Source organism: Sorex araneus, chromosome 2 (genome assembly GCF_027595985.1).
Source record: "Sorex araneus isolate mSorAra2 chromosome 2, mSorAra2.pri, whole genome shotgun sequence".
Lineage (NCBI taxonomy): Eukaryota > Metazoa > Chordata > Mammalia > Eulipotyphla > Soricidae > Sorex > Sorex araneus.
Window position 1 is genome coordinate 233802888 of NC_073303.1, and position 17530 is coordinate 233820417.

At 56.3% G+C, this 17530-nt stretch overlaps 1 protein-coding gene and 1 non-coding gene across 2 annotated transcripts; one reads left to right on the plus strand and one right to left on the minus strand.

Annotated features, from left to right (window-relative positions):
- Positions 1–8725: 8725 nt before the first annotated feature.
- LOC129402822 (U6 spliceosomal RNA) lies at positions 8726–8832 on the minus strand. Its single transcript, XR_008628863.1, has one exon. It is a non-coding gene; the product is annotated as a U6 spliceosomal RNA (small nuclear RNA).
- A 533-nt stretch (positions 8833–9365) lies between these two features.
- ACP5 (acid phosphatase 5, tartrate resistant) lies at positions 9366–12869 on the plus strand. Its single transcript, XM_012934574.2, has 6 exons — positions 9366–9617; positions 10451–10514; positions 10622–10882; positions 11077–11204; positions 11308–11653; positions 12202–12869. The coding sequence occupies exons 3-6, from the start codon at positions 10622–10624 to the stop codon at positions 12442–12444; spliced, it is 978 nt and encodes a 325-aa protein (XP_012790028.1). The 5' UTR covers positions 9366–9617; positions 10451–10514; the 3' UTR covers positions 12445–12869.
- The last annotated feature ends 4661 nt before the right edge of the window (positions 12870–17530 follow it).

Sequence of the window (17530 nt, forward strand, 5' to 3'; positions counted from 1 at the left end):
ACAGGTCACAATTGCGTAAGCACCTGCACGGGTCCGAGGGCTAAGCCCGGGCCCGGGAGGCTATCTGTCTGGATTATACCCTTATATGGCCGTAGCTCAGGAGTCCGCACATTCCTCTTGGAGCAAGCAGATAGCAGAGGCCTGAGTGGAAAATACACGGTTTTCATTGTCTTTGGCCCCGCCCAGGGCAGTCCTGCCCTAACACCCCGCACACGCCCCCCAGCTGCCTGCCAGCTCCCCAGGGGCCACACCTCTGAGCCAGCGTCTGGTGGGGCCCAGCCTGGCACGTGCAGCTGAAGGAGAGAAACCATCCAAAGTTCCAGAGTTTGCACCTGGCAGGAAGGAGGCGGGAGGTAAGGGGTGTGTGTATGGCGGGGGGAGGGGGGGTGTTCAGAGAAGCCCAGGAGCAAAGGGAACCCAGAAACCCATCCCTGGCCCCGCATGTTCCCCCACAACCACCAGGAGCAACCCTGAAGAGAAAACTGGGAAGAATTCCCAAATGTCCCCAGGCGTGGCCGCATCACCCCCCAAAATATGGAGGGGCCTTGGGGTCAGAGCCATAGCACAGCAGGTAGGGGAGGGTGCTGGCCTTGCGATCCCCGGCACCCCACATGGTCCCCCAGCGTCTCCAGGAGCAATTTCTGAGTGAGCCAGGTGTAAACCCTGAGCACCGCCAGGTGTGACCCCAAAGCCAGCAAACAAACCAAAAATAATGGAGGGGCCAAAGGGATGAACATGGACTGGAGATATCGGTCCGCCTCTCAGAGAAGACAGTTTGCTGCAAAATCAGCCCCGGGGTGCCCAAACGCTCAAGTCTCACCCAGGTTCCGTCTCTGACATCTCACAGGGTGCCCTGAACACCACCAGGAGTGACCCTGAGTGCAGAGCCAGGAGTCAGCCCTGAGCACTGCTGGGTGGGACCCAAAAATTATCAGAAAGATCTGAACTGTGGTTCAAGTTTTCTCCACAATAATCTCCTTCTCCACCTCCGCTGTCTGCCTGCCTTATAAAACAAAAGAGATAAGCTCATTAGTGACCTATTAATGGGAGGAGTCGGTATTAAGAAGTACTCAACTGCCATTTTGAAACTATTTCCAATGCAGGTAGGTTTCTGCCCTTTGTAAAAGGTGTGGAATTAAAGGGACGGTCCTCGGCCAGGCAGTGTGGATGTGGCTGTTGAGGAAACAGCGGTGGGATTGGGCTGGAGAAATAGAACCATGAGTAAAGTGTTTGCCTTGACCGGGCGGGCCTGGGTTTAATCTCCCGCACCCCATATAGTTCCCTGAGCCCCTCCAGGAGTGATCCCTGAGCACAGAGCCAGGAGCAAATCCTGAGCACTGCCAGATGCAGCCCAGAAATCACAAAGGGAAAAATAGAAAGTGGGGTGTCCTCCAGCCCCCTTCCCCAGAGTCGGGATGTGCTTTGTGCTGTGGCCACCCTCTCTCACTGCTCGGGAATCGGTGCTCAAGTGTGACCCTCTGTCATTGCAGCGGTGGGAGAAAGGGGAGCAGCTGCCATTCCCCAAACCATCCCACCGCCTTGTTTTCACGAATAAAAACAGCCTGAAAAAAAGGAAGAAAGAAAATGTGTTTGTGCCTCATGGCCCCATGCGTCCCCCCCTCCCCCCCCCCCCCCCCCCCCGCCGTCGACGAGGTGCAGGTTGCGGGAGCGGCCACCAGGGGGAGGCCGATGCACAAGTGCGGAATCCACATCTGCCCAGCTTGACCCCAACCAAGTCCAGGCTCTTTCCTCTCTGTGATGGATCAGAGTGATGGATCAGGGCTCAGCCTCACTCAGATGTTAGTGCTCGGGAGCTGGAGCGAGAGGACAGCAGCTAGGGCTGGGGTCTGTTCCCGGCCCCCAGGAGTCTGGAGGACCCTGAGCACAGCTGGATGTAGCCAAAAAAAGCAAACAGACAAAACAGGGCTGGAGAGGGCCATAGTGAGAGTACAGTGGGTCTAGCTAGTGTTTGCCTTGCACACAGCCAAACTGGGTTCAATCCCCAGGGTCCCATATGGTCCCTGAGCACCGAAGGAAGTGATCTCTGATTGTAGAGCCAGGAATAATCCCTGAGCATTGCCGAATGTGACCCAAAAAAAACAAAAAAGAAAGAAAAAAATAGAAGTAGCACTCAGAGATGCGTACAAAAACAGACGAATGTAGAGCTCCATAAAATCCACTCGCGGGGCTTAGAGATCCTCCTGGACAACTTTTTGTGCGCATGCACACACAGGCGCACACACACGGGCACACACATGAATTGTATTTTTACATGCCAGGAGAACTTGTGAGGTTGTAAAGAAAGCGAGTCGTGGATCTTTTTTTGCAGATGCTGATGAACAAACAGCAGAGGAAGCGGCTTAAGGGGTAGGGCAGAAGACTGCACGCGCCAAGCCCCAGGCTTGGTTCCTGGCGCTGGACTCAGCTCCCCCACTCCCACTATTTTTTTTTTTTTTTTGGCTTTCGGGTCACACCTGGCGATGCTCAGGGCTTACTCCTGGCTCTGCACTCAGGAACTACTTCTGGCGGTGCTTGGGAGACCATAGGGATGCCGGGATGGAGCCCGGGTCGCACACATGCAAGGCAAATGCCCTACCCACTGTGCTACCGCTCCAGCCCCCCACTTTTTTTTTTATTACTGTTGTGGCTGCTTGTGGAACTTGTCTCTGGTCCTGGTACGGGGTGCAAGGGTTGAGGACAGGTGGAGCTGTGTTTTTCACAGACTCAGGTGACAGTGTCTGGGACTGTATGGGGCCATGGAGACTGAGGGAGAGAGGAAGACAGAGCTCTGGGTAAGTGTAACCCGGAGGCTCGGGTGGGGAGGAGCAATCAAGGGACGAGGGGTGGATTCACCTGGCCCTGTGCACTGCCCTTCCCCTCAGTGCCCTTTGCCAGATTCATTGTAACACTCGCACACGCTCAACCTATCACGAGAACCGTAGTGCTGCAGTTCATCTTCTGGCCACGAGGGGGCAACAGTGCCCAGTTTAAGAGGCTGAGGGCTCGCGGCTGAATGGCCTCAGACACTGACCAAGACCGCCCCTTGGTTTTACTTTTTTATTTTGTGTATGGGCTGGGGGTGGATTGCTGGGTCTTTTTGTTTGTTTTGGGGCACACCCAGCGGTGCTAAGAGGTTAATCCTGGCTCTACAATCAGAAATTACTCCTGGCGGGGCTCAGGAGACCCTGTGGGGTGATCAAACATGGGCCAACTGCATGCCAGGTAAAGGCCCTCCCTGCTGAACTATGGCTCCGGGCCCTGGTTTCATTTATTACTTATTACATCGAGTCCTTTATTTACAGGTCGTTATTAACAGGCCTTTAATGACATGCTATCAGTGGGGAAAATGGAGCTCTGGGCTGGATAGGGGTTACAGTGCTTTTCTTGCTTGCTGCTGAGCTGGGTTCGAATCCCTGGCACCATATTCAGTCCCTGAGCTCTGCAGGGAGTGACCCCTGAACACAGAGCCAGTGGAAGTCCTGAGCAAGCCGGATGTGGGCCAAACAACCTCACCCCACCCCCCAAAATAAAAATAGAATTCTCATGTGTGGATGTAGAGTAAAGGGTTAACCAGGGATCAAACCCAGGTCCTCAGCCTTGGGGTTACCCCCCTTTCTCCTTTACTTTATATCCTATCCTCTTCTCCATGAAAGCTACAGCACCCCCTGGGGTCCAGCTAGTGTACCCTAGCACACCTAGGGCTGAATTCACTTCCAAAGCAAACCGGGAACCACAGCAACAGCACAGCGGGGAGGGCATTTGCCTTGAGCACAGCCAACTTGGGTTTGATCCTCAGCATCCCATCAGGTCCCTGAGCACCTCCAGGAGTGATTCCTGAATGCAGAGCCCAGAGTAAACCCTGAGCAGCATCAGGTGTGGCTTAAAAAAAAAAAAAAAAAAGCAAACTGCTTTTCTTTTTTACTCTTTCCTTTTCCAAAAATTAAAAATAATAGGAATAGACAGTATCTGCGCGTTCCCCTGGAGATCTCTCCGGCCCGCGGAGAGACAACAGTGGAAAGCGCTCCTAATTGGGTGGGTTCTGTGAGCGGTTCCGACCTGAAATAAAACTAGTGAGGATAATAAATAGGGGGCCCAAGACGACACATGCCGATCAAGGGCAACTTTATTAACTGCCACGCTGGTTTTATACTTTTCTTAGCAGGGGGTTGGTACATAAGTTGTCAATCATCAGGGAAGTGTCTTCTCAGACCAAATAAGGAAAGGTTCGGGGTGTATTAGGTGGGCTTACAACATTCTTCAAGAGTAGATTGAGAAATAGTGGGGAGGGGAAGGCAAGGGTCTATCTGGCAGGAGCATCTGGCAGGAGGAATGCACAAGGTAGAGGAAGGTATTCTACTTAATGGGGGGCTTAATGGCGTCTCTTAGTTAACTGCCCTGGGCTACTTTTACCTCTTGAGTTTGGCTATTTCCTTTGTCACAAGGGCACCTGTGCCTCAGGTCAAGCAAAGCTGGTAATGGAATTTTCTGGTTTGTCCAGGGTAAAGGTTTCGGGGTCCTCTTTTGTTCAGGGTCCTGAGCAGTCCCCAACAAGTATCACTGTATCACTGTAATCCCATTGTTTGTTGATTTACTCGAGTGGGCACCAGTAACATCTCTATAACACTCAGCCCTGAGATTTTAGTAGCTTCTCCTTACTCATCTTTCCCAAAGATTGGAGACTCTTACAGGGTCAGGGGAATGAGACCTATTGTTACTGTTTTAAGTATATAGAATATGCTACAGGTAGCTTGCCACAGGCTCTGCTGTGCAGGTGGGATACTCTTGGTAGCTTGCCAGGCTCTCCGAGAGGTATGCATATATATTTTACTGTATTTGGGATATGAATACGCCATGGGGAGCTTGCAGGCTCTCCCGTGTGGGCAATAGACTCTTGGTAACTTGTCAGGTTCTCCAAGAGGGAGAACAAGGCTATTAGATGTCGCATGGCTGCTTTGCAGCCACATGCTTCTGGAAGCTTGGTCTTCCAGATGTTGGCCATTGGTGGGATTACACAGTGCCGGGGGCAGTTTCTGGGTGTGGCTATCAAGCTACTGGAAAATGGGGGGTCTGGGTGGAAAAGGCCCAGTCCCAATCCAAGCAGCCTTGAAGATCTCAGCCCGGATCCCGCACACCTGGGTTCCTCTGCTGGTCCCTTCATGCATGAGGCTCGTCCAAACATGTGGAGGAGCATGACTGGTCCTGGGCTCCGGAGGTCCTCAGCCTTGACAGTCCTCAAATGTCAAAGCTCTGCTTGGGGAGGGGAGGGAAAGGAATAGACAGTATTGAACTTAAAACACTTTCCTTTCTCTCAGACGACACAGGTTCTATCTCCTGCACTCATGTGGTCCCTTGACATCACCAGGCGTGATCCCTAGGCACTTCTGGGTATGACCCACAAACCAAAAAAAATAGAAAAGAGGGGGCTGAAGAATATAGTATAGGGGTTAAAGAAGTTGTCTTGTATCCCTTGCCCTGTTTTTTTTTGGGGCCACATCTGGCTCTGCACTCAGGGATCACTACTGGCAGGGTTCAGGGGGTCATATGTGGTGTGGGGGACACGCCTGGATTGGCCCTGGCTTGAATCTTCAGTATGACATGTGGTTCCCACACAGTCCGCCAGGGGTCGCTCTTTACCACAGAATCAGGTACAGCCCCTGCGTCCACGAGGACGGGTTCATAAAAGCCAAGCAAAACTCTGGGCTTCACTGTCGCTCCCGGAAGCCACATGTGTCGGACTTTGATTTGCTTTTGTTTTGTTTTAAATCTCCCAGGCACAAGGGACTTGGCGCTTGAATGGCGCTATGACACTCAGAACCTCCTGCTCACTTAGGACTTACCCAGGTCAAGGAAAAAGAGCCACAATTCGGGGGTATTTGTAAATGTCAACTCCTTGTACATTTTACGTCAAGGTGGGGCAAGGAACACAATTATTAAATTGGAGTTAATGATGTGAGTAGTGAGGGAGAGGAAGAGCCGCCCTCCCCCGCCCCAGCCGCCCTCCCCCCCCCACCCCCGGGCTCCAGATCACTGGTTCGCTCATGATTTAGAATTGGTCCTGGGTGATAGTACAGCGGGGAGGGCATTTGCCTTGCATGCAGCCAACCCGGTTGGTTCAATCTCCAGCATCCCATACGGTCCCCCAAGCACCACAAGGAGTAATTCCTGAGTGCCGAAACAGGAGTAACCCCTAAGCATCACTGGATGTGACCCAAAAAGCAAAATAACAATAGAATTAAATGCTGAAGCCATCCCCAGTTCCAAGGAAAATTGTTTCCTGAAAACAGGAATTAAGTCTTCTCCACCATCACCTTATCACCCCAGCCCCCTTTTCCTATAAGGTGCACCCCACCTCCTCTCTGTGAAGTATCGCAACCATGTAAGCTGTGCACCTCAGTCTACTAGTATCAAGAAATTGTCTTGTGGGGCTGGAGCGATAGCACAGTGGGGAGGGTGTTTGCCTTGCACGCAGCCGACCCGGTTTCGATTCCCAGCATCCCATATGGTCCCCCAAGCACCGCCAAGAATAATTCCTGAGTACAGAGCCAGAAGTAACCCCTGTGCATCGCCGGGTGTGACCCAAAAAGAAAAAAATATTGTCTTGAGTATTTCTGTTAGGAGGATTTAAAACTAGTGCAGCCCAGGGGCTGGAGCGATAGTATAGCGGGTAGGGTGTTTGCCTTGCACGCGACCAACCCGGGTTCGAATCCCAGCATCCCATATGGTCCCCTGAGCACCGCCAGGAATAATTCCTGAGTGCAAAGCCAGGAGTAACCCCTGTGCATCACCAGGTGTGACCCAAAAAGCAAAAAATAAAAATAAAAATAAAACTAGTGCAGCCCAGAGTAGAAATGTTACTAAAATATCAAATCAAATCAAAATAATGGGGCCAGAGTCATAGGACAGTGGGTGAGATTCTTGCCTGCATGCAGCCAACCGGATTCAATCCTCAGCCAACCATATGGTTCCCCTGAACCCAGGTCAGGAGCGATCCCCAAGCTCAGAGCCATGAACAGTGCCAGGCGTGGCTCTGGACAAACAAGCTAATATAAATGTCCAGGGCCGGGGAGGCAGCGGCCTGGGGTTGGATCCCCAGCACTGCAATGAGCCCCTATGTGGGCAGAGACCCCTCCCCTAAAGCACCACCAGGTGTGACCCATAAACCAAGAGAGAAGAACGAGCACGTAATCCAGAAAGGTCCCCTCTCAGCTTTGATCTTAAAAGCTGAGCAAAAAGGGATGGACAGTGGTCTGCTCTGGCTGATTCCAGCAAATTCCAGCAGCCCAGTCTGGAAACAATGTCCCGGAGAGGCTGGACAAAGGGAAGCTGAACAAAGGGAGGGTGGACAAAGGGAATGTGGTTTTTATGCTAAGAGGAACTCTTCTGAGCTACAGAACACACACAGAAAAAATGGGAACTTGCCTTTTGAGCAAACTCGGACAGCCCCCGATGGGGTTAAGCTAAATGCGTCAGACAGAAGCTGAACAACATGTACTGGCCCGGATGGCCCCACTCAGGCCGAAGACCGTCACGGCATAAACAAAACAAACAGAAGCCTGAGCCTTTAGCCAAACTGGTGGGTTCTGGGGAGGGGTGCGGTACAGGAAACGAGGCTTCAGGAGGGTCTGTTGGACGGAAGGCGGGGTAGGAGTTGTGTGACCAACGTTTGTGGAAGCAACAATGTCCAGAGGCAGTGTTAATGTCACCTCAGGTGGAAAAAAAAGTCAGCAACGGGGGGCTGGAGTGATAACACAGCGGGTAGGGAGTTTGCCTTGCATACAGCCGACCTGGGTTGGATTCTCAGCATCCCATAGGGTCCCCTGAGCACCATCAGGAGTAATTCTGAGTGCAGAGCCAGGAGTAACCCCTGTGCATTGCCGGGTGTGACCCCACCCCCCCAAAAAAAAGTCATCAACGTTTGGGCCAGAGTGATGGGACTGTGCATAGGATGTTTGCCTTGCTAGTAGCTAGCCCGGGTTCGATCCCTGGCATCCCATAGGGTCCCTGAGCACCATCGGGAGTGATTCCTGAGTGCAGAGCCAGGAGTAACCCCTGAGCATCGCTGGGTGTGGTCCAAAAACAGAAACGATAAAAATCTTTAAGCAACTAGAAAGCACCCTCAGTTGCCAAGGCTCCTCCATGCTATGCCACCAGTGCCCTCCAGGGGGCAGGAGAGCGCCTCCTCTGGATAACTGATAGAGGACGGGGCTGGGGGCTAGGGAGGGATTAGATGGACACAGACAGGAGGAGAGAAGGGGACGTGAGACAGCAAAGTGGGGAGCGGAGCGCGCCTGCTGACCTGGGTCCCTCCCCAGCGCCCAGTAAGGTCCCCTGAGCCCAGGAGTTGATCCCTGAGCACAGAGCCAGGGATCAGCCTTGAGCACTCATGTGTGGCCCCCACAAAATAAATGAGCTGGGACTGGAGCGATAGAGGGTAGGGCGTTTGCCTTGCACGTGGCCGACTGGGGTTCGATTCCCAGCATCCCATCTGGTCCCCTGGGCACCGCCAGGAGTAATTCCTGAGTGTAGAGCCAGGAGTAACCTCTGTGCATCGCCGGGTGTGACCCAAAGAGCAAAAATAATAATAATAATAATAATAATAATAATAATAATAATAATAAGTGGGCTATAAAGCAAATGCTAGCTAGAAGGGTTTTTCTTTTTCTTTTTTAAAAGAACATTTATTTGACATTTCTTATTTTTAAACAACCATTTTGAGATGTAACAAAAATATATGGGACGCTTCACGAATTTGCGTGTCATTCTTGCGCAGGGATCATGCTAATCTTCTTTGTATCGTCCCAATTTTAGTATATGTGCTGCTGAAGCGAGCATGGCTTTTTTTTTTTTTCCTAAGATAATAGCAGATCTGCACGCACACACGCCAGTGCTCTTGGCTGTGGCAAGTACTATCGCCAGTTTGGGAACCCCGCGAATGTCCCAGCGCGGTGAGAGGGGAAAGGGTTTGTGCTCAGCGGAAAGCAGTGCCGGGAGGTGCGCGCATTGCACGGCCGCAGACCCCAGATGTATCCCCTGGCCCGTGTGTGATGTGTGGAGCCCCACCAGGAGTGATCTCTGAGTGCAGAGCCAGAGGAGAGCCCTGAGCGCCGCCCGGGGCAGCTGACATCCCCACCCCCAGCCCCCCAAAAGGAGGAAGCAGAGCAAGACCCAGGGACCTGCCCCTGGGGAGAAGGTGTGAGGCGCTGGGTGAGGCCCAGAGTTTGATCCCTGGCGCTGCGTCCGCGTCACCCCCCACCCAGCACCACTGGGTGTGGTCCCCAGCACACTGCTTGGGAGGCTCCACCCCCCCAAAAAATGCCAGGAAACTGGGGTTGCAAGGTCAGACTTCCTGCCGGGGTGGCCCAGCTCAGAGGCGGCGCCACTCACCCCGAGCGCCCGCAGCTTGCAAGCAGGTGTTTGCCTCTCCGCTGGGGGGGGCAGGAAATCGGGGCACTGCGCCGCCCTCCCGGACGCCGAGCCGCAGCGCCCACGTCGGGCGCCCCACTGGAGCTGCTGCCGCCCCGCTTTCGGGTCCGGGGCGCCCCGTCCTGCCTCCTACCCGTCGCACGCACCCCCAGGCACCCCGGGGCTCCCGTGGGCGCGCCCAGGCTTGGCGGCAGGTGAGACCAGCCGGACGGGAGGTGGCGACCTGAGGACGCGCAGCCCCCGGGGGAGGAGGGGACAAAGGTCCGCCCGCCTGACCCACTTCCTTCCTGTTCGCTGGTGCTGCTGGGGGGGAGTCAGGAAGGAACCCCCGGCCGGTGGGGTGGGGGTGCCAGGGGACCCCAGCGGTGTTCTGGGGAAGAATGAGTCACACCCCCTCAACCGGCCCGGACAGGGAAGGGGGCAGTGGGGACAAACCAGGGGGGAGCAGAAGTAGACAGTTTGGGGGTGGCCCCCTTCCAGGCTGGGTCACGGGGACACCACTCAGGCAGCTACCGAGCATTGCAGGGTCAAAGATCTGTGGGCCCAGGCTTGTGTCTGCTGCTGGCCCCAGGCTGGGGGGTTGGGTGTGGCTGTGGCAGGAGTGGGTGTGGGAAGGAGGGGCAGGTGGGTGGAACTTCTTGCAAAATGGGGGGGGGGGGCAGGGGAGCGCATGATCAGAGGGTCCTACACACGGGGGGGGGGGAAGGGGCGCTCCCCACAGGCTGACCTTGAGGGATGTCCCTGCCCTGACCCTGCCTGTGGCCAGGTTTCCCCGTGTCCAGGCAGGCAGGGGCCAGCACTGCCGCATCGGCTTATCTGGGCTCCCCCAGTCCACCACACGCGCCGCGGCTCCTGCAGATAACGGGCCCAGCACCCCAGCTCCCGCAGGCAGACAGGGAGGCAGAGAGCGGGCCCAGACCCCTCACCCCAAACCCACGCGGGGCCCTCACATGACCCCAGGGCAAGGCTACTGGAACCGTCTCTGGAGAAACCGCATCATCCTCACTAATCACCCGTTTCCGCCCAGGGAATAAAGGCCGGCGCGGAGGCTCCCGGCCTGGACTCCACCAGCCTGGCTGTGCCCCTCCAGGGTGAGTCCTGACCCCCACCCCCCGGCTTGCACCCTGCTGTCCCTGGAGCCCCCAGCTCATACTGCCCAGGACACCAGGGCCCCCCCTGAGCTGGCCTGTCCCTCCAGATGGACACCCGGACACTGCTGCTCTTCCTGAACGTCTGCGTGGCGCTCCCGCTGGCCCAGGGCGCCGCCCCCGCCCTGCGCTTCGTGGCCCTGGGGGACTGGGGTGGGGTCCCCAACGCCCCTTTCCACACGGCCCGGGAAATGGCCAACGCCAAGGAGATAGCCAGGACCACGCAGACCCTGGGCGCAGACTTCATCCTGGCCTTGGGGGACAATTTCTACTTCACGGGTGTGCACGACGCTGATGACAAGAGGTTCCAGGTGTGGGCAGTCACTGGGGCAGGCAGTTGAGGTGGGGGTTAGGAGGGAGAGGGGCCTTCGTACAGTAGGGACCCCCTCCCCAACCCTCAGGGACTCTGGGGTCCCCAGCCCCCACCCCCAGGTAGCTAACAGAAGCCAGAGTGGAGCCACTTGGCCATTCTTGGGGTGCCATGTCCTGACCCCCTTTGGCGCAGGAGACCTTTGAGGATGTGTTCTCCGACCCCGCGCTCCGGAACGTGCCCTGGTACGTGCTGGCTGGAAACCACGACCACCTGGGGAACGTCTCGGCTCAAATCGCCTACACCAAAATCTCCAAGCGCTGGTGAGCCTGGCTCCAGGGTCCCGCCCCCCGCCCCAAGCCCTGAGCTAACTCTGGGGTCCACCACCCTCCCCTCCTCTCTGCTGTTCCCCCCTCCTCGGCGCAGGCATTTCCCCAGCCTCTACTACCGCCTGCGCGCCCGCGTGCCCCAGACCAACGTGACTGTGGCCATCTTCATGCTGGATACGGTGACCCTGTGCGGGAACTCTGACGACTTCCTGGGCCAGCAGCCCCAGCGTCCCCGCGACCCCGAGCTGGCGCGCACGCAGCTGTCGTGGCTCAAGAAGCAGCTAGCCGAGGCCCGCGACGACTACGTGCTGGTGGCCGGCCACTACCCCATCTGGTCCATCGCGGAGCACGGCCCCACGCACTGCCTGGTCAAACAGCTGCTGCCGCTGCTGGCCAAGCACAAGGTCACCGCCTACCTGTGCGGCCACGACCACAACTTGCAGGTGTGTGCCCGGCCACACGGGGGCGCGCCTGCTCCCCGCGGGGCTCCCGACTCCCCGTCCAGCCAGCGAAGAGCCCCGGCTGTCCGCGCAGAGGCCCCAGCTCAATCCCTACCCCCACCCCCCAAAAAAAGTACAAATTCTATGTTCTCTAACTGAAAAATAGCCCAAAGTCCCTTAAAAGTTTTGGAACGCCCCCAGAGAGGTCCTGTGTGGACACGGCTGCTCCCTGGGAAATAGAATAAACAGGGCGCTGGCCCCGAGGGGCGCAGAGAGGGGCCAACTCAGGACAGCGGGGCGGCCTGTTGCCTTGCCCAGGGTCAACCAGGTTTGATCCCCAGCACCCCATAAAGTCCTTCCACCCACCCACACATCCACCCACACCCCAGGCCCCCGCCCCCACACACTCGCCAGCACTGCCAGGAGTGAGCCCTGAGCCCTGAGCCAGCACTGCCAGGTGTGACCCCCACAAAAAAAACAAATCAGAGACAGGAGCAGGGTGGGGAGAGGCCTCACCGCCGCCCCCTGCGCCCCCGCCCGTGGTCCCGCAGTTCCTGCAGGATGACAGCGGCGTGGGGTACATCCTGAGCGGCGCGGGCAACTTCATGGACCCGTCCAAGAAGCACCGGCGGAAGGTGCCCGAGGGTTTCCTGCGCTTCCACTACGGCGACGAGAACTCGCTGGGCGGCTTCGTGCACGTGGAGGTCAGCGCCAAGGAGTTGGCAGCCACCTACATCGAAGCTTCTGGAAAGTCCCTCTTCAAGGCCAGGCTGCCGAGGCGCAGTCGCTCCTAAGGCAGCCCCGGGGGAACGGCGCCCCCTCCCTGGGGGGTGGGGAGCACCTTGCAGGACCCTCCCCCCGGGGCCTGAGCAGGCTAGCCTGGGCTGAGAAGGGTCAGGCAGAGGTGGCCGGATACCAGAATGCCAGGTCAGGGGTCCCGACTGTAGCCATGGCCCGGGAGACCCGGTGGCGGGAGGCGCCCAGGAAACTAGCTACCTTTTCAGTCGCGTGTGTGTTGGTCCACCTGCCTGGTTCAATAAAAGAACCCTTGCAAAGTTTACAGTGTCCTGGCAGGAGAGTGAGCACAGTGGGGAGGGCACTTGCTTTGCATGCCATTAACCCGGGTTCGATCCCCGGCATCCCCTAAGCTCCCCTAAGCACTGCCAGGAGTGACTCCTGAGTGCAGAGTCACGAGTAACCCCTGAGCGTCGCAGGGTGTGGTCCCAAAACTTTAAAAAATAATAATAAAAGAAAAGAAAGCAGGTCTTCGTATCTTTCCTCCCTGCCCCATCACACCTGAACATTCATTTCTGTTTTTTTAAAAATTTCAGATCACGAACATGGAATGTGTAATATGGTCAAACGATTTGAAAGTCTTAATGATCTTATCACGTCCCAGGGTAACTTCTGTGAAGTGGGGAGGGGAGAGGCGGCAGCCTGGAGGCAGAATCTGTCCTTTCCTGTCTCTGCACCCTGCCCCCACCCACCCCGGCTGGCTCCCTGCTAGGGCTGTGAGCCAGGCTCCTGGCAGGACAGGGAAGAGGGGAAGTCAGTCCTAGACCGCCCCGGGCCTTTCAGGTCCCCGTTTTTACTCACAGAAAGGAATTTCCAGGAGGGGACAAGCAGTGAAGTGTAGTAGATTTTATTTGGAAGTTCTAAGAGGATAAGAGAACGCAGGCTCTCTAGAGTGGAGAGGGCACCCTGGCGTTAGATATAAAAGTCCACAACTCAAGAGGGGATGCATGAGGCTGGAGCGATAGCACAGCGGGTAGGGCGTTTTCCTTGTATGCGGCCAACCTGGGTTCGATTCCCAGCATCCCATATGGTCCCCTGAGCACCGCCAGGGGTAATTCCTGAGTGCAGAGCCCGGAGTAACCCCTGAGCATTGCTGGGTGTGACCCAAAAAGCAAAAAAAAAAAAAAAAAAGAGGGGACCCATGGGTGACATGTGCTCAGGTACAGGCAGTGCATGGGCTGGGCAGCTGATGCAGGCGCTTCTTTGGTTCAGGCTTGCTTTTACAGGGTTTCTCCCAAGCTGCCCGACGTGGGGCTCTCTACAGAGCTGAGTCTGTTGCTAGGGTGGTTGCTAAGGGGTGGAGCTGGGAGCAGTGGCTGGTCTCTGACATCCCTTTCTTGGCCTTTGCTCGCAGGTTCCAGGCTTCTCTGGGTCTGGGCAGGTCCAAGGTCAAGGTCAAGGTCTTATAGGGCCTTAGACCCACTTATGTCCACAAGTGGGTCCCAGCAACCCGGGGCTAGTTGATTTTATTACTTCCCATGACAAGGTCCCGTTCCCTGCCTGCTTTAGGAGTGACTCTGGGCCTGGAGTAGCCCCTAAGCCTCCGCTCAGTTGTGGCTCCCAAATCAGCAATAGCAGACAAGGGTGCTGGACCCTAGGACAGCAGGGAGGGCACTGGCCTTGCGCCAGGCCCAGCCTGGCTCCTTCCTTGACTTCCGTCCCATAGGGATGCCTGAGCCCCCCCCCCCCCCAGAGATCCCTGAGCACTAATGGGTGTGGCCCCAAGCCAGACTAAAACAAAGAGAACAAAGTAACAAAGTATAAAGAAACTGATGCCTCTTCTGGGAGTGCTGGGGAACCTGCAGGGACCAGGATGCTAGCAGGGCCTTCTTCTGGCAGCAAGCACACTGTGAGCCGCAGCTGTCTAAGCTACCTTCTGGCCAGGAAGTAACAGTGAATGCCTTGGGGCCGGGGAGTCCAGTGGGTAGTGTGCTTCCCTTGCATGCAGCCAACCTGGGTTCAGCACCCCGAGCCACAGTACTGTGCATGGTCCCCCAGCCCCACTAGGAGTGTGCCCTGGTGCACTCCTGGGTGTGGCTCCAAACAACAGATCCAGGGGCTGGAGCAATAGCACAGCAGGTAGGGTCTTTGCCTTGCATGTGGCTGACCCGGGTTCGATTCCCAGCATCCCATAGGGTTCCCCGAGCACTGCCAGGAGTAATTCCTGAGTGCAGAGCAACCCCTGAGCATTGCTGGGTGTGACCCAATAAGAAAATAAAAAACCCAACAGGCCCAGACGAAAGCCTTGATTTCCTCTCTGTGTTTCTCCCCCGTAAACAGAAGCAGAGGTGGCTGCTGTCTGCCGTCCCCTGCCCACTGATGGGGTGACCTGCTTTTCTGGTTTGTCTCTGTCCGACCAAGTCGACCAAGTCTGTGTAATTGGCATGTAATCCACACACTCTTCAGCACAGGTCCTGCAAGTTTTTTTTTTTTTCCCTTAGCTTTTTGGGTTACACCCAGTGATGCTCAGGGGTTACTCCTGGCTCTGCACTCAGGAATGACTCCTGGCAGTGCCTGGGGGACACTATGGGGTGCTGGGGATCGAACCCCAGTCAGCTGCATGTAAGACAAAAGCCCTCTGGGCCCAGTCCTGCCAGTTTTGACAAAGGCAGCAACCACTAACCCACCACAAGTTTGAAAGATCTCCAGCATCCCAAAGTGTAACCCTGGCTTAGCCCTCAGGGAACCTTCTAGTTCATTCTGCGGTTCCGAGCCCTGGCTTGCTGGCTGTCTAAAGGGTTCCAGGACTGCTTCTGGTCCCCCCACCCAAAACTGCATCAATGACCCCTTGCACATTTCACCCGCATATTCAGATACTATTTTATTTGTTTGCTTTGGGGCCACACCCAGCCGTGCCCAGGGCTTACTCCTGGCTCTGTGCTCAGGAATCACTCCTGACCTGACCCAGGGAACCTTCTGCAATGCCGGGGATAGAACCCAGGTCAGCATCCTGCACAGCAGACACCCTCCCCTCCCTACCCATCTCTCCCCTCCTTCCCCTCCGTTCTATTACTCATTCTCACATTCAGATACTTTTTTTGGGTCACACCCGGCGATGCACAGGGGTTACTCCTGGCTCTGCACTCAGGAATTACTCCTGGCGGTGCTCAGGGGACCATATGGGATGCTGGGAATTGAACCCGGGTTGGCCACATGCAAGGCAAACGCCCTACCCTGTGTGGTATTGCTCCAGCCCCCACATTCAGATACTTTTTGAGGGATAAACAGGATGGACACACTTACCTTTGCTTCCTGAAATCTCCTAAAATGCTTTCCAAACTCTCCCCAAGCAAAACTGCCACAGCCTGGTCTCTGAGACCTAACTTTGAGGCCCCCTGACAAGTGGGTATGTAAAGAAAGTTCCCGAAGCAGCAGAGGTCTTCAGGACCTGTGTTGAGCTGCAGACTGCGAAGAGAAGGCTGATCCCGAGGTGGAGAAGGCCAGTTCCTTCCTTTTGGGGGCACTGAGTAATGTGTGCAGGCACCCCCTGCACCCCAGTGAGCCAGGCTCCAGTCAGTGCAAAGCTGTCTCCTCCCTGCCACCCCCTCAACTGTCTCTCCACTGTGCAGGCAGGACCCCTGCCTTGGAGCCCCCTGAAGGCTGGCTGAGCACTCCTGGGACACCTAGCAGAAGCCAGGCAAAGTTGTGGCCGCTGGCGGCCTTCAAACGCTTCAGGAAGGTCACAGCAAAGGTGTCGGGTTCACTGTAGTCCCGTTTCCCTGCCCCAGGCCAGCCCGGGACTCCCAAGGATGTCACCTGGCTGGATTTGCGCCACAGGTGAGCAGATTGTGACCCCCCCTCCCCATCAAAATGCCAACTAACCCAGAGATAGCTCAAAGGGCTGAACCCCAGCTTTGCATATGGGAGCTTCAGGTTTGATCCCTGGCACTGTACGGTCCCCCAAGAAGGGCCAGGAGCAACCTCTGAGCACCAAGTCCAGGAGTACCTCGTAGTGTGACCACACCCCAATCTAATAAGAACAGTGACAACAAAAACCAACCTTTTAATTTATGTATTTATATCGGGGTTTGGGGTCACACCCAGCGATGCTGAGAGGTTACTCCTGGTTCATTCCTGACAAGGGTCAGACTACAGCTGGGAGGCCATTTGTCTTGCACGTGGCTGACCCAGGTTCGATCCCCAGCATCCCATAGTGTCCCCCGAGCACCAACAGGAGGAATTCCTGAGTGCAGAGCCAGGAGTCACCCCTGAGCATCGCCGGCTGTGACCCAAAAAGCCAACAAAACAAAACAAAAAGAATCACTCCTAGCGGGGCCTGGGGGACCCTATGGGTGCCAGGGATCAAACCTGACAAGGACCCCCCTGGCTGGCTGGCTGGCTGGCTGGGACCAGAACTTTCCTGGCGTTCCAGAAAGCTGGTGGATTCATCCTGGGGCACAAGGTCATTTCCAGAAGTGGCGGGCTCTATCTTGCCCCGACTGTCAGCCACTGTGACTCAGAGGCACCCGCCGGCTGTGTGAATCAGGGGCCAGCCAGTGTCTGGTGTCTCAGGGTCCAGAGTGTGGAAAGAAGTGACACACACAGGTGGGGAGGGACTCGGCACTGAGGCCCACCCTCCCCTTGCCCCCAGCCCCCCCGCCCCCCACCACAAGGGCTCTGAGCCTGCTCCAGGCTGAGGAACCAAAGAAACTACCGCCAGTAACACAGGCAGACAGAGCAAGGCCAGGCAGCCAACAGAAGGCGGTGTCGCTCAGAGCCAGGGTGGGGGGAGGTGGGGGGATGGGGGTGGGGGGTCCTCAACTGTCCCCAAGGTCAAGGCCATGTGGGAGCCCCAGGGTGGATCCTTAGCACTGCCTGATGCCCCAGGCCCTGCCAGGAGTGATCCTTGAGGTCAGAATTGGGGGTCAGCCCTGAACACCTCTAGTGTGACCAAACCCCCCCCAAAAAAAAACAAAGCAGGCAAGAGTCGTGGTCACCAGGCCCGGGGCTGGCGGCAGGCGTGGGGAGGGCTGTGGCAGAGGCAGCCATGGCTCCAGAACAGCAGAGACTGCGTCAGGATGAAGGGGCGTTACAACTGAGGGGTGGTGGGCCTTGTCAGCACCCCCAAAACGGCAGAGCCCGAGT